The 14,537-nt window shown below is 37.3% G+C and overlaps 1 protein-coding gene across 1 annotated transcript in view; it reads right to left on the bottom strand.

The window, feature by feature from the left end:
* Positions 1-14,537, bottom strand: part of LARS2 (leucyl-tRNA synthetase 2, mitochondrial) — an 83,707-nt gene that overhangs the window by 13,091 nt on the left and 56,079 nt on the right. The window contains exons 15-18 of the mRNA XM_005519042.3: positions 6,679-6,782; positions 5,313-5,495; positions 2,577-2,746; positions 1,481-1,558 (exon numbers count right to left, since the gene is read on the bottom strand). Coding sequence (XP_005519099.1) covers positions 1,481-1,558; positions 2,577-2,746; positions 5,313-5,495; positions 6,679-6,782 — 535 coding nt within the window. The remainder of the gene's footprint in view (positions 1-1,480; positions 1,559-2,576; positions 2,747-5,312; positions 5,496-6,678; positions 6,783-14,537) is intronic.

Below are 14,537 nucleotides of genomic sequence, written 5' to 3' on the forward strand. Positions count from 1 at the left end.
GTTCTCATTATTTTAGTGAAGTGTCTGGCTTCTTTAGTATAGAAAATGTTGAACTTCTGGCAAAAGGTAACTTGACTGACAAAATTTGAACTTCATTTTCCCATTTAACTTATCTTACAGAAAACTTAAAAGAAAAGATACGGCACTAAAAGTAATCAGATGAACTTCTTCTTTCTTTGCCTGTGTAAGAGATTACACACCATGGCAAATTTAGCTGCTGCATTTATTTTGTAACCTATCTCTCTAATGAAACAGCACAAAAAAATGTCAATACATGTCAGCTTATGAGCATTATTTGATGTGATGAACACCCATTCTCATAAATTAGAAAATTGTCCAAAAACAGTGATTTGCTTGACCACAAGCTTTGTCAGAGGGCATCTTATCACTTATAGTGCAAATTATATTTGAGTAAGTTTTAGTAACTACTACACACTTTCAATATTTAATCTATGCCCAACTCTACACTTCCTCCTTTTAACTGGGAGCAAAAGAGGAAGAGCTAGCATACTATGCAGAAACTTATTCTTCAAAGGTATCTTTTGCACTGTCTTCTTTGCTTAAGAAATATATCGGTGTTCAAGTATCTGGCTGTCTGTAGGACACTGAGTTTTATTTTTTTTTAACATTAATTCCACCATCCATTAGCCCCAATTGCCTATGAGTGATTCAGCTGGAAATAAAGAAATGTGTGTTACCTTCCCAACACCATAAAGCATGCCAGACTTAAGTTGTCTCAGTACAGCACCTGTGCACAACCTACTTAACTTATTGTTAAGTTCCTTGATTTTGCCAATAAGCACCTTGGAATCCATAAGGTATAAAATGATATTTCAATAAAGAAGCTAAAACTTCCAAAAATATATTTCAAAATTATATTTAATTTCTGGCCTATATCAGGTTACCATTACATGCCTGCAGGATTGCTCAACCAGATCTAAGAGTAGTAAAGAAAATAATGATAATAGTTTTCTATATTTCATCTATCACTACTGGCTGATAAACAATATAATCTAAATAAAAAAAATCTTAAGTTCAGCAGTGTAAGCTATCTTTGAGGACTATGTGTGATTTTCCTTGCAAGGAATAACCCTTTTAAAATCAGAATGTTTGGTAATTCTATAATGTGGTATTATACCTAGCTACCTATGCAACTTTGCTAAAATCAAGACAACAAAGAATAGAACTAAACAAAATGTATCCTCTTTAAATTACAGGATGCAGACAAAAACAGAATCTGGTGGATCTCATACCATCAAGCTCCTCCTGCAAAACTGTTTATATTTCAGGGTTACAGGGGTACTAGAACATGTGGCTTCTGAACTGAGTAACTCAACAACGTTCTTGGCTTAGTAATATGTTTATGAAGTTAATGACTACAGAATGCTGGACCTGTAGTTCAGGCAGCTCCTGCTTTGTAGAAAGACTGACAGAAGCAGTGTCTGAGAGCAAAATACCTTTATTAATATCACCTACTTACATGGAGTACATTTGTGAGGCTCATCAATCGGGAAATAGCTGCATTGAACAAATGATCCTTTGTGAAGTACTCGGTTACCTTGAATTAGAAGAAAAGGTCTGTCACTAATAACTTAAAATTCTCAAATTTGGAATACTGGGTTTTTAAATGAAAAACAATTACTGATAATCAATTTCAATTTGTGAAATACATGCCTCTTCTTATATGAAAATCACTTTGGTATGCCAATACATCGCATGTGCAATCACGTGTGTGTGTGTGAAATAACAATCATATAAAAACTCAACTGATTAGCTTCCCTTCTATTTCAGGATTTAAAAAGCTTCAATCAATGGTATGAAAAATGTGCATTAGTCACCCTTTATTCCCTTTCATAAAATATCTTCCCTTTGCCCCTTGTCACCCCAGGACACCCCTACAAAGGGCCTTCTCTCTTGTAAATCCATTTATACTGGTGAAAACTTGTTCATAGATTACAAGATTAGAATTAAAAATCTGTTAAATGATCTGGAATATCCCTCACAGCAGGGTTTAAAATGGCAAAAGTTTTTATCCACAGGAAAATCCTTGAAGTTAATTTTGCAGGTATTTATGTTTCCTTCTGAGTCTTCTCCTTCTGAGGATAATTGAATTGATACTAATCACAGCAGGAGACAACATGTAACAAGAGATGAACAACCACTTCAGTATTTTTTTCAAGGCTATGCTAATATATTTTCACCCGTGGCTTTTTTACATTCTATATGAAACAGCAGATGGGGTAATGAGGTATGAAGCAAACAGACCAAAGCTTCTGTTAGGGCAAACTACAGAACTCACCTACAGTTTTGTTACTTGAAATGGAATTACTTGAATCCCATATTAATAAACTTTAATGTCATAACATTTCATTCCTTAAATGAGGCATACATGCTTTAAGTAAGTCCTGTCCCATAAAATGTGTAGGTAGATACAATTATTTACATAGAGAATAATTCACTTAAAAAAATCATCTACTCATCTGGGGAAAAAGCTTTTGGCTCTGTAAATCAAACATATGGCTTTCGCAAAAGAAGCAACTTATTTAGTCATTTAGAAACTATGTGTTTCTTTTAACCTCAGAAATCACCAGATTCTTCTGCTCCCAGATCCTTCTGGCTTCAGCCTTCTCTTTCTTATTCAGAAGCTCAGGATTGGGCATGGTTCCTGAAGTCCTTGCTTCAATAAGTTTGGTTACAAGTGCCCAGAGCCGTGTCTGCCATCTCTGAACACCGGGCATGGCATCAGCTGAGATTCATGGAAGATTTCAGAAACAAATGTCAGTAAAGAATTCAAAAGAAAAGCAGGAAGAGAACGCTGGAGTTAAACATTTTTTAAAAAAACCCTCTTTATTTTAAATGAAAGGTATCAATTAAAAATGTGCAATTAAAAAAGGTATGCAATTAAAAATGTCTTTACAAGTAATGCAGACTTACTTTAATTGAAAAAAATCAGTAAGACAGAAGTATTTTTCTGCAATGACTTTAAAACAGATGTATATAGCAAGACTACAGCATAGAATATTTACTAAAATCTGTAAAATAACCCAATGTTATGTCAGTGGTAGAATGCTCATTTTGTGTTTTAATGACTCCACAAAGGAGTTCTACGCGCTCTCATTTTTTGAACTCATGGCAGAGTACAAACATATGTACAAGTAAGCATACACATTTTTTCAAATTGAGAAGTTTCTTTTCAAATTTGATTTTAGCAAGTATGTGTACTTTTGTTGCTAGAGATGCTACTGTGCTAATGAGTACAGGCTCTGACCCTTGGTACCCTCTTTCCACACAGCTTAGTTTGGTATGGGGACACTGTGAAGCCGTTGACCTTGACCCTGAAGCATCAGTCCTACTCCATGGCTGCTCACATCACAGGAGAGAATGACGTGAGGCCCTGGCTTGATGTCCACCACTGCAAGGACAAAGAATCTATTCTCAAGGGCAATCATCCAAAGGCTATCACATACAGTGGAGAGAAGGATCATGACAACTGAGAATGACTATTTAACATTCTCTGAATGAAATAAATTCCTGTAATGGCTTTGTGTGAAAAAGTTTCAGTAGGGAGGAAGAATGGCTTCTCTGGGAAGCTTCTAGGAACTTCTCCTGTGTCTGACAGAGCCAGTTGAGCCCAGGAAAAAGGGAGGGATGATGGGAAGGTGTAAATCTGGTTTTACTTCTCATTACTCCAATTTTAATTGGTAATACATTAAATTAATTTCTCAGTCAAGTCTGTTTTGTCCTTGATGGGAAATGCTGAGTGATCTTCTCACCCTTACCTCAACCCACAAGCCTTTTGTTGTTCTTTTCTCCCAGTCCAGTTGAAAAGCAAGGAGTGACAGAGCAGCTTGGTGGGCACCTGACATCCAGCCCAAGGTGAAACCCAACACAATCTGCTTAATTTCTTTAATTTAAACATTCATAATTTTGTTATAATTAAAAAATTCAGACCAAAGTGTAAAAAGATTTAAGAGATGCTTTTCACCTAAATTTCTACTTTCTTCTCCCCTGGAAATATCTTTAGGCTGCTAAAATCTCCTTTTGTTCACATTTTCCAGTACTTATAACATGAGATGATGCCAAAATCTCAATATTTCTGAGGTGGTAAGCAGGTTGGCTTGAATGACCAAATGCATTTTTGCTAGCATTATAACTGCATGTGCTTAGCTTTCTTACAAAATGTTTAATACATTTATATTATACTCTTGTATACTTTGCAACTAAGATTTGGTACACACTATCCTCACAGTAATTTAATTATTCCATTTTCAAGATCAGAAAATACAGCAAAATGATTGTGCATCACCAAATTTGGGATGCAGCTGTTAAGACTTGATTATAAGTGAGTCATTTTTTTAAGAGACCTTTTCAAATGCCTAGTTCCCTACTGTTGTGATTAGGTGGTGACAGAAAGCCAGCTGAGAACTCATAAAGCCCACTCCTCCAGTACATACAATAGTGCAATAATATCTAAAGGAACACAAATTAATATAAAGCGTGACAGACATAAATGAAATAAAGTTTAGTACAGGCTGAACTAAGTGGCAAGAACTTAACATGTGAAACAATGAAGAACTACACTTTTTGAAACCAATAATGGAGTGTTTTATTGAAGTTTTATGCGACAGAAAGGTGAAATCTAAATGAATGTATAAGACTACATTAAAATGTATGAACCACAGTAGATAAAAGAAATTAAGACATATCAATATGAGGAATTGCATGATAGGGGTAAATAAGTGCAAAGGAGAGTAATTCTTAACATTCAAGAAGTAAGCACATAAAAATGTCATATCTAGAAATAGTAATTATTAGGAACTCTGATTATCTTCTAATGAGATTCTTCTGAGAACTATTTCATAGTCCAGCTTACAAAAGCCATTGCATGTGTGTTAATAAATGGAAATAACAAAATAAAGTTGTATCTGTGATCTGATATGATTAGAAAAAAAATTATTATTTAAAGAAAAATGATTTTCAGTTAATCAATCATTTCTAATTAAAGAAAAGATAATAAGGTCCAAGTTTCCAGAAGAAAACACAACTTAAGAAGTAGTTTTCATATGTGCTTTTAGCTTATAAGAGGTAAGCTGCTTGCAATAATCTAGCAAGTTTGCCTCTTAGTGACAGCTTTGTGAGCCTCTCCCCTCCAAAAGAAACAAGCAATAAAACCTGTTTATGATACTTTTTTGATTCATTTTTTCCAAAACTTTGGCATCAAGAACTGTATTAGTTTTATGTTTAAAATATAATATTTAAGAAAAAAGAAACAAACCCACAACAAAACAAACTACAGAAACAACTTGACTTACTTTTAGCATCCCACAAAATGTCTTGTTCTGGAGGAGCAGCAAACAGAATGTAAAGACGCAGGGTGTCAATGCCATACTCTTTCACTACTTCCTCAGGGTCTATTCCATTGTGCTTAGATTTGCTCATTTTTTCCCAAGCAACCTGGAGCTTCTCACCAGTTTTTAGGTGAACTGGTTCACTTCCTAAATATTAAGACATATAAAAACTACTAAAACAAATTTTGCTCACTTGTAACAGCAATTAATTTGGTTGCCTAAGCATGAGAAGAAACAACTATTGCTAGTGTTTTGTTTTTTTTTTCCAAAATAGCTTCAAGAGGAATACCACCCATTCCAAACACTCTTTTCCCTCCCAAATTTTTTCTGTGTTAATGTTTTTAACTCCAGTAATATCCTAAAGCTTTCATCCCATCATGACAAGAAGTCTCCTACATTCCAGGTGCATTTGGAAGCTGTACCTGGCATGCATCCTAAGTGCTGCCTTGACAGCTCCTGACATTTAAGCTTTTTTATAACCATGACATTTAAAACTTCCTATATAAGTGTATTGATTAGATACAATTCTGACCTGTACTTAGCTTTTGCAAATACCAGATTTATAGGTTCCAATTGCAGTAAGTTATCCTGAAAAGAGTGTGCTTTCCCTTCCACAAATTTAGAGACAGAGTGGGGCATTTACACTGAAAAAGGTACAACTGAGAAAAACTCTCTGCTAAAAAAACCCCAATCTTTTCTAGAAGAATATAGGGTAGCAAAGGGTAGCAAAACTTAAAAGGGTGGGTTGGTTGGTTGGTTGGTTGACTTTTAACTGTCTCACAGGGTTTGTACCCAGTGAAAACATCTGAGAGGAATGCTTAAGAGAGGCAAATACGACCAAACCGTTTTTGTTGCTGCAGGTGCCATAGCAATGACTGGTCCAGCTTATGCAGTGAAGGCTCTGCAAAGAACTTGAGAATGAGCACTGTTTCCTGCAGGTTTTACATTCATAATACCTACTGAATACACCTACACCTGTGTTAGTTTTGCCATAATGTTTTTGCAGGTTGTCTGTTTACTGGGACTAACTGGCTCCATTCAGCAGGCTGCTGAGCACTGTCTTAACAAAACTAACTTTTGATCTTTTGGACTACACTGGAGCCAAAATAATACCACAGCACTGTTTCTGTGTTTGGATGCAATTAAAAGCTGCTGTGTTAATAGGATCTCTGTGCACTCTGAAATATGTGTGAATATAAAACTCACAGAAGTTTCTCTCCAGTTTACATATAAGGAGGATACATTTTCTCTTTCAAATTTTCCCAGCACTGAACCAGTCCCTGGCTTCAGGGATGCACCTATGCTGATTTTCCCATGCAGTTTCTCTTACCAGTGAGATCAACCTCCTCTCTCTTCAAACACTGGCCTGTTGTTGTTAGTCTGAATGTTTGATTCTTGATAAGACCTTGAACCAAGAGCTTATGGAAAGGCTCCCTAAGCATGGAAAGAAAAAGAAACTTCTCTGTTGAAAAGAGCTGTCAAAAGCATACTTTATGATAAGCCTCAGGTGTTGAGCCAATCAGGCACAATTTTTTAATGAAACAGGAATTTCAAGTTCCCTATACATAAGTAACTGTCACCTTAGAAAGAGTACTTTGTGCTTTGATTCATGGTGGTTGGCTGGCAAGTCTAAAGTATTTATCTGCATTCTGCTCACATTCTTGTACCCTGATTTAGTACTAAGTTATTCTAACATCACTTTTCAAATTAGCATATGGATAGTTCACAGAAGTTTCTTAGCCAACAGTACAATTTCCCTAACTTCAAGCTAAATCTCTTCCGTAAAAGCATTCAAGTACCTGGCCTCATTGTCTTACAAATATTTAGTTCTAGCTTCTCTGAGGAGCACAGGATTTTGAACAAAGCAAAATGCTGTTGCACATTTCTTTCTATAAACAGATAAGACAGTTTCTCTAACATAAGTATCCACATGCCTTGTCCCTTTGCAGAACCAGCCAGGAATGCCTAGCTGTATGAAAAAGTATGCTAGAAAAAAGGCAATGCTGAAAAGTTTGTATCTAAGTGCATCAATTTTTTAGCACCTTACTTTTCTAGCAAAATTTACACCAGGGAGAGTAAACTCCCATGAAATGAGTATATGACAGGGCTAAAGAGAGCCTTGAAAGGCAGTAGTGCACTCAGAAAGAAATAAACTCTAAGTAAACACTGCTCTGGTTGACACACTATTGTGGCCCCCTCCTTTAATGATCTTGCATTTCTAATGCATTGAGTCACACATCTGTCACTGTTTTCACTGAAAAAAAAAGGCAACAAAATTAATCTCTAAAGCCTTTTGATTGCCACTCAGAGAACAGGAAAGTAAGGCAGTTCTAACACAGCTTTCAGAACAGCAGGGTCCAGGGAAGGAGGTATGGAGCCAGTCCCAGAAAGCATTTACAGTCTGGAAATGTTATTCGGGGGCCCTCCAACACAGGGACATCAGTGACCATCATGTTGGAGGCCATGATCATCACCACTGCTTAATACTGACTTGCACCTCCTAATGCTGACGTGTGCACAACATAAACAATCTGAATTTTCTACACTTTTACCTAATGAAACCTCAAATGTGTACAAAACAACTTATGTAAAAAGAATGCATTATTCCTATTAATTTTTTTTTTTTTAAAAAAAGCCAGAGTATACCCATCTAAAAAAGAAGTAGTAAAACCAGAGTTCCACATTTTATTTCATGTGCACAAAAAAGTAATAATCCAAAACATGACTCACTGTTAAGGAGTTAATACAGTATTTTACAATATTAAGAAATATAAATTACATGACAATTTATCTCGTTATTTAAAACAAAGTAATTCAATAAACCAATTAAAATATTATTAAATCATATAACAATTAGGCATGTTTCTACCATATTAAATCAGGTATCTTCCAAGAACTAGTCCTTAAACACTTTTGATGACTCTGAAGTAAGAAGGCATTTGAAAACAAAGCTATGAACTGGGAGAGAAAGTTACAGGCTTCATTTTTTATCTTCACCATGTTCAAGTTTGAACATGAGTTTCCTTCCTTGCATATTTTGTGTACTTATAAATATTGTACAAGTACTGGCACATATTGATGTATCACTCAGTCACAAAGAAGTATGAGTCTCTGCCACGCCACCTGGTTTTATCAACAATGTTAAGTAAGAGCAACAACTCAAGAATCTCTATAAATATTTTGTAGACAATACTTCAGAGGTTGACTGAAGAATCTTGTAGTTTAGAAGTAAAGGAACTTAAGAGAATGAGAATTTAAGTCAAATTTAGACAGTGAAACCAAGAAAAACTATTTTAAAAATAGGATGCAAAAATAATCTAAAATATAAAAAAAATATTATAAATTATCCAAGCGAATTAGAAGGTAAAAATCTGGAACAAAAACTTTGTAACCCTATCAACAACAATGGTGGGAAAATGCTTCAGGATTTAATGGTTTACAAGACATTTCTTCTGTCTCCACAAACTAAAGACATTACACCACAGAAAAAAAAAAATTACCTCCCTATCATTCATACTTCAGTCTGTTTAAGATCTCAAACAGTTATTAAAATAGCTACACTTCCTGCTATCTAAAGTAAAGCTAATGAGGTAGCCAGATCATCCAAATCAGATAGGGCTCTCCACTGGAAGTGATTTCTCAAGGAACACTTATTTTTAATGACAAAGAGTTAGTTCAGATCATATGCCAAGTTACTAAAAACTGAATGCAGGAACAAGCATTTCTTATTTTTGTTTATGCTGACAGAGGCTACAAAAATGCAATACAAAATACATTACCAAGTATGGGGAAAAAAACCCCCAACCACGTGTTCCTAGTGGGAGACTGCAGGAGTATGGAGACATGCCCAATATGAGAAAGCCAGAGCCCATCTGCTAAACACAGGGCTCGAAACCAAACTGAGCCCTGCATTGAATGCACAGTGATTTTGGCAGTGTTGTGATGGCTCCATCTCATGTTCACATGCAGAGTTACACTTGAATTCATGTTAATAAAACTGCACAGCTTGAATGTTCCCCTTCAAGGGCAGGGATGCACTTCTTGGCTGCGTGAGGGAACTGCCAAGGGGCTGTGGCACAGCAGGGATGATGCAATTCTGACCTAAATACTGCAGCACCTGGTCATGGCATCATAAATAACTCCTGATCCAAAACACCAAGAATAATGAAATTAAGCCATTTTTAGACACACTGAAAATTTCAGACATTTCTGGCACAGAAGAGGTGTCTGGAGTTCCTTTGAATGCTTTGTCATGTTTCAGATTGTAGGTATAATGGAATGGGATGGGCCTTCACCTGCCTGTGAGGTTCCTTTGTGCTCATGCTGGAGTATCCACACTGAGACCTTGCCCATATTACAGCTTTTTATCATGTTGTATGTCCCAGCTGCAAAGTGTGCCTGACACCTCTGAGAAGGATCAGCTGTACCATGAAGTCTGTAATCCATCTTTTCCTTTCTCTAATGATCATAGACAGGTTCATCTCTGTAAGAGACCAATCTCTCTGTATAGGACCATGCAATGGATGGTAGGGCAAGCATGACAGACAGATCAGCAATTTCTGCTCAGTGCCCCGTTCTCGTGCTCTTTGCTTTGCTCTGTGCAGTGTGAGCAGCAGGACTTTCAATCCCAGTACTAATGATCTGGCTGGAAGAACTCTGTGGAGCCTGCCATAGTGATAAAATAGTGAATTCAGAAGAAGGGACAGCCCTAGCAAGGGAGTTCACTGCATGTATTTGCACCCTGCACCTTCAGAAAGGCTGAGAGAACCCAGGTGAAGGCAAGACTAGATCAGTTGCTATCAGCCGAGTCCAGGGGGCTGTAAAACCTGCTGTTAGATGCAGCTGTGCAACCTTGTGGAGGTGACTCAAGGATGTGGAAGCTGATAATTTTAGGCAATTAAAAAAAAGACAAAACAATATTGAATGTTCAAGATTACACACAGTTAACAACTGAGTGCTTTTTGCTTAAAATCAGCACTAGTGATAAGGTCCTAAATGAATGCAGAGGAGCTGCAGCATCATTCCTTCACAGAACAAGCTATTTCTGTCACACACACATATCTTCTTTTATTCTGTAACTCAGCTATGTGAAAAATAGTGCCTTCTTACTCAGCAGATTTTCCATCTATCAGAGTCAAATCTGCCGACTTAACGGCAACAATAAACTTTTTTATTACTTTATAATCCTTCAGGGAGAATGTGCTAGATTCCATTTCCAATTATTCATCAGACAGAACTGATTACTGAAGTGTAGGGCAGAACCAAATTCTATGTAACGTGTACTTGCACAGCTGAGCAGGTGTAACCGAGAGTGTCAGCACACGCCTGCCATGGTGGATTAAGCTGGAACAGAGGAGGAGTTTTCTGGCCCCAGCTGCCTACCTGGCCCATCTCCCAGCAGTGGTCACAGCTGGGAGGGCTTGCTGCCTTGTGAATTATTTATAGAACCAATGCATTTTACAGACCAGACTGCTAGAACAAATTGACATCAATTTGGGCTTAACCTGATATCACATGTATGAATACCCAGAGGGTACCACTTATTCTGCCTTGTCATTACTGAGAAATTGAGCAGCATTTCTTTCCCACTGTCTCCAGTCCAATGCATTAAAAAATAAAAGACCATGCCTCATATTTAGGGGATATTTAAGCTATATTGACACCTTTACAATTTTAAGTGCCTACAAACACTGCATTTTCAATGAGGGCATGTGTGTCTGTAAATGCCTATTTCATACATGTTGCCTATAATATTTCTGTAGCAATCATTACGCGATATTTGGAAAGATTGCTTTGAAAATTCAAACTACAGGACTTCTGATTTCTGTTTTCAGCCACGTTACTGTATTAATAACCATTAGTACATAATTAAAGACTATCCAGAAATATTTCAATGGATTTGAAAGTCAGAGGAGAGGAGCTAAACAACGAAAATTTCCATAAAGAAAATATATCAAAATGAAAAACTAATACAGATAAGTAGGGGAATCATAAAAATTAAGGATGCTAGATGACACTTTAAATGGTGGCAGCTCTTGTTAACTGAGATATAACAATTTTATTTTTTTAATTAGTGAAAAAGACCTAAGCTACTAGAGAAAGATAGAAAATGCACAAGAGGGCAGTGTTTTTTAACATTTTACTGTTTTCCCTCAGAGCTGTGGGCTTTGACATCATGACTTTGAGCTTCCTAACAATAAGTGTGTTGTTTCTAATTACACTTTCCAGATCTTTCAGACCAACCCTTGAGCAGTTCAAACAAGACTGAGCAAAAGGGGCTTCTGATTAACATTAAAACATTCAAAATAGATGGTAATATTTATAAAGGAGTTATGACTTCTATATTAAACCAAAATCCTAATTTGACTTCATGGCTTCAAAGCACCTAATGCTTTACCTTGCAAAGAGCTAAAGCAACTGAATAATTTTGTGCATGATGATGAATTTGTTACAGTCATCTTGCAGACTGAGCACATGTCTAAGCAGTTCATACACCCGGCCCTCAGGGCAATGCTGTAACAGATCTTCACATGTGCAACAGTTCTTGAGATTGTATATGGTGCCAAAGGAATTCTCCACAGTCTTGCAAACTGCTTCTACAGAAAGCAATTTCGATTTTCTTCTGCCACTGTCACTAGACATAGTCAGTGCTTCTTAAAGATTTTTTTTTCATTGAAGGTAGAGTTTTCTTCTGCAATTTACCATATTTAGACCAGGCTACACTACACAGCTTTTGTGCTACTGCTCTGACACACCAGAGTATGAACAAAACACATTCCAAAGTAATGCAGCTACAGAATCACACAGTCCTTAGAATAATGCAGGTTGGAAGGGACTTTTGGAAGTCATTTGGTCAAATTCTTTTTCTCACATCAGATTGTTCAGGGCCCTGTCCAGCTGCGTTTTGAAAATATGCAATGACAGAGATGCCACAATGACTCAAGTCAAACGCTTCCAGTCTCATCACCTTCCCTGCCAAAACTATACTCCTTCTGTCCAGCTGAACCTTGCTGCAATCTGTGACTGTTACTCCTTTCCTTTCTCCGTACATCTCTAAGAAGAGTCTAGTTCTATCTTCTCTATAAATCTCCTTTAGGTAGCAGTAGATAGCAATTAGATTTCCTCCTTAGCCTTCTCTTCTCCACGGGGAACACACTCAACTCCCTTAGCCTCTTCTTGTGTATCATGTGCTCCAACCCCTGACTATCGTAGTGCTCCTCCACTAGATCCTCTTCAGTTTGACAGTGTACTGCACACTGGGGTGAGGGCCTCAAAAGTAGACACAGTATTCCAGTTGTTCCTGAATGATGAGCAGAGATAACTAAAGCTGGACATGGTTTTCCGAGCAGAGTATACTGTCATGCCAGCTGCTGACCCACCTCTAACTTGGTGATCATCAGGATCCCTAAGCCCTTCTCTGCTGCAATCCTCCCCACATAGATGGCACAGCCCCAGCTGTTCTGTTCAAGTCATGGTAAAAGATGCACAGCTCTCTCCTCATCCACAGATGGAATCACTTCACCACAGAAGGAAAGCAGATTAAGTTGGGTGTAATTTCCTCTTGGTAAATCCATTGTGGCCACCTTGTCACCTTGTCTTTCATGCCTGGAACTTGCATGTGTCTGGTTTACTTAAGTGAACCCTAACTCAATCCTACTCCACAATGGGCAGTATCTCTTGCCTTCAAACTTTCCTACTAAGCAGAGACCTTGACAGCAAAAGCCAAGGTAAAGACTTTCCTTTCCACTTAGGCTCTTGGTTGGATTTTGCATCAGGCCAGTGTCTTCCTTGGTGTTCTTTTAAATGTTTGTCCAGAAGTTCTTACTACCTTCACATTCTTCACCAGTTTCAGTATCTGATGAGCTATGACCTTTCCATAATCCATATTGCCTATCCAGTAAATGCTTCTACATTTCTCCAGGGGTAACCCATCCTTATTTCCACTTCCCTTGCACTTATTTTGGTCTTCTTAAGGTGACACAGGAGGTCCCTTTTCAGTCTAGCTGGCCTTTTTCCATGCCTTTTTTTTCTTGCATACCAAAGTGAACCACTTACTTTGCAAGAAAATCTCCCCTGCCCTGTGATCTCACTTTATATTGACAATACTTCAGCCACTAATATGGTTAATGTAATTTTGGAAGGCTGAAGAATTTGACTAGCAAAAGAACATTTTGCTGCTGTGTGTTACAGCTCCACTAGATGGCTGATGGATTAGGATTGTAGAATCTTTTGTAGAATTAATAAACCTAAAATTGCTTGCAAGAGAAAGCTTTAGAATTCTCTGTTTGAAGGCATAGCAGCTCTGAGAGGGTCTGCTTTGAAAGGCCCACTCTGAGAGAGAAGGAACAGCCTTCCTGCTGCAGCTACACAAGCTGCAGAAACCGAGTGAAACACAGATACACAAATCATCTACATCCAGTATTTCAAACTCAGCTTTCACTACAAACTACTGCACAGCCAAAAATGAGTTATGAAAACACACTGTCTATTTTAATCAAAATAAAAAAACTTGGGGAAAACATTCTGCTAGCCGCAGTAACTTGTCCATCTTTTTCTGGCTCACAGCTACTTGAATTCTAGTTTTGTAGCAATACTACAGCATTCAAATGAGTTCAGTGACATATACAGTTAGGCTCCTCTTTTACATCAAGATTTTAGAGGGGATACTTGTAAAGAATGAATTTATATGAGCTGCGGCTGAGAAATTACTGAGCAGTTCTTCTCATGGGGCCATTTATTTTGACTCAATCTATTCAGTCATCTCTGCTGATGGGAGAACAGGACAGCACAGGCCAGATCTTCACTGTTGTGCCACTAGTACTCTCCAAGCTGAGGGTGGCATTCTAGAGTATAAAAGAGCTGAAGTTCAGTGGAAATGGGGATGTTAAGCTCAGAACCTATCTGAGAGGATAAAGGACAGAACAACAGATGACTCACCGTTTTCCATCAAACTTTACCTCTAACCAAAACAGAGAACAGTTGAATCAGGCTATAGCAGCAGCATCAACAAGAGTAATTAGAAGTAATTATATAAAATTCATTAAATAAAAAATAACTTGACATAAGATAAATATAATGCTTTTGCCTATCAAGAAGTGTTTGGTATTTCTCATCTCCAATAATACAGTGACTTAAAAGAGTGCTTTTTTTTTTTTACATATGCATGGTTCCACTGAAATTAATGCTATT

Source organism: Pseudopodoces humilis, chromosome 1, assembly GCF_049639895.1.
Source record: "Pseudopodoces humilis isolate 2021_Gansu_Grassland_sample_001 chromosome 1, ASM4963989v1, whole genome shotgun sequence".
Classification (NCBI taxonomy): domain Eukaryota; kingdom Metazoa; phylum Chordata; class Aves; order Passeriformes; family Paridae; genus Pseudopodoces; species Pseudopodoces humilis.